We start from the raw sequence: 1824 nt of genomic DNA, 5'->3' as shown, positions 1-1824 counted from the left end.
CCCGGCTCCGAAGCGAGGCCCGGCGGCTTGCAGCCGTCGTGCCTTGCCTGCCCCCCCCGCCGCTGCCGCTGTGCCGAGCGGTGGTGAGGCAGTTCACAGAGCGTTCCCTGCGCATGCGCAGGGGACGCTCTGTTACTTTTGGGGGGATTTAAATATCCCCCTGATATTTTTCCCCCTTTTCAGATTTTTGTGCACACCTGGGGACTGCCCCAAGTGTGTACGAAAATCTCCCTCCCCCCCAGGTGCCCCCGATGCACGGATTTAGGTATCCGCACGCAGGGGGCACCTTTCACTATTAGATATATAGATAGAAGCCAGTGAAGTCTTGCTTTGTTTGTATTGATGTGACCAGGTATCCTATCAACTAATGGGGTAATGATTTTAAGACGAGCCTCTCTGTAGAATGGGCAACTGAAAAACATATGCTCTACTGATTCAACCTCGCATGGAGTGCATGAGCATAGCCTTTCAGGGTAGGGGTTTTTATTATACCTGCCTTGAAGAACTGCAGATGGAAGGGTAGAACATCTGGCTAGGGTGAATGCCCTTCTAGAGTTCTTTCCCTCCACTGAAGTCAGATATGTAGCCGGCTCAATGGCGCTTTTGATATTTAGCAGTACCCCGACTCTTGCAATATTTTGCTTATTTAACAGTGTCTGATAACTGACACCTCTTGCTCTGAATTATTGCATCACAATGTCTGTGCTGTTGCAATCTTGAGTATGGTGTTCAGGTGTGTCTCTGTAAGCTGCAAACGTACGATGATGCAGCAGCAGCAGAACTGGAAGAAGAAGCAGAAGACAGCCAGTTCCACTGCGGGCCTGATAGAAGCCCTCCGGGGGCCTGATCCAGCCCCTGGGCCGCATGTTTGACACCCCTGATCTAGAGAGTGTGACAGCAGTAAACACTTCCTGCTCAGGAACTGAGATCACAGGGAGAGGTCCTCCACACTGTCTTATCCATCAAAGAAGCGCCTTTGGTGGGTACACGAGGGAGGGCCTTTTCAGTGGCAGCCCCACCGTTAGGGAACAACCTTCCCAGGGAGGACCCCCTCACTTTCAACCTTTTGGAGGCAGGCAGTTTTGTTTAGGACCACATCTGATTAATTCACTGGCGGACCCAAATTACAATTTTAAATTTTTTAAAAATATATATTTTATGTATTCAGGGTTTTTTTGTATTTTGTCTATATTGTTAGACACCTTGAAGGAAAGGACCACATCTGATTAATTCACTGGCGGACCCAAATTACAATTTTAAATTTTTTAAAAATATATATTTTATGTATTCAGGGTTTTTTTGTATTTTGTCTATATTGTTAGACACCTTGAAGGAAGAAAGGCAGCACATAAATGTTTTAAATAAATAAATTAAATCTGTACCAGGGACTTCCCCGTTCTTGGCCTCTGCGCTACACCCGGTGACACTAGACACAGGCCCGCTTGCAAGAAGCATCCTGGCCGGCACTCACCTTTCCCAGCGGATTGTTCGGAGAGTTCAAGACAATGGCTTTGGTTCGCTTTGTGAATTTGGTCGCCAGCTCTTTTGGATCCAGCCGCCAGTCTCCGCTGGACATCAGCTTCCCGTCTCCCGCTGCTTTCTGGAGAGAAGAGGGAATGATAAATGGGTACCCACCCTTAGTAGGGTGGGGGGCACCCTGCCTGGCATGGTGGTTGCGACGGCGGTGGCGAGGCATCGGTTCCGGTGCAGATGGTGTGGCGTGGCGATGCGGCAGCGATGGCGAGCAGGCGCGGCCGGAGGAGCGATCCCTGGCGGCCGAAGAGGCGAGGACATTGGAGTGGCCGCCGCCGAGAAGGGGCGTGC

The 1824-nt window shown here is 50.4% G+C and overlaps 1 protein-coding gene across 1 annotated transcript in view; it reads right to left on the bottom strand.

Moving 5' to 3' along the window:
* CCBL1 (cysteine conjugate-beta lyase, cytoplasmic) overlaps positions 1 to 1824 on the bottom strand; it is a 51970-nt gene that overhangs the window by 20140 nt on the left and 30006 nt on the right. The window contains exon 7 of the mRNA XM_015417203.1: positions 1472 to 1600. Within this exon, the coding sequence (XP_015272689.1) occupies positions 1472 to 1600 (129 nt within the window). The remainder of the gene's footprint in view (positions 1 to 1471; positions 1601 to 1824) is intronic.

Source organism: Gekko japonicus, unplaced genomic scaffold, assembly GCF_001447785.1.
Source record: "Gekko japonicus isolate JY-2015 unplaced genomic scaffold, Gekko_japonicus_V1.1 scaffold3465, whole genome shotgun sequence".
In the NCBI taxonomy this organism is placed as follows: Eukaryota; Metazoa; Chordata; class Lepidosauria; order Squamata; family Gekkonidae; genus Gekko; species Gekko japonicus.
Note: the sequence above shows the minus strand (reverse complement) of the source record. Positions and strands in the feature narration are given on the sequence as shown.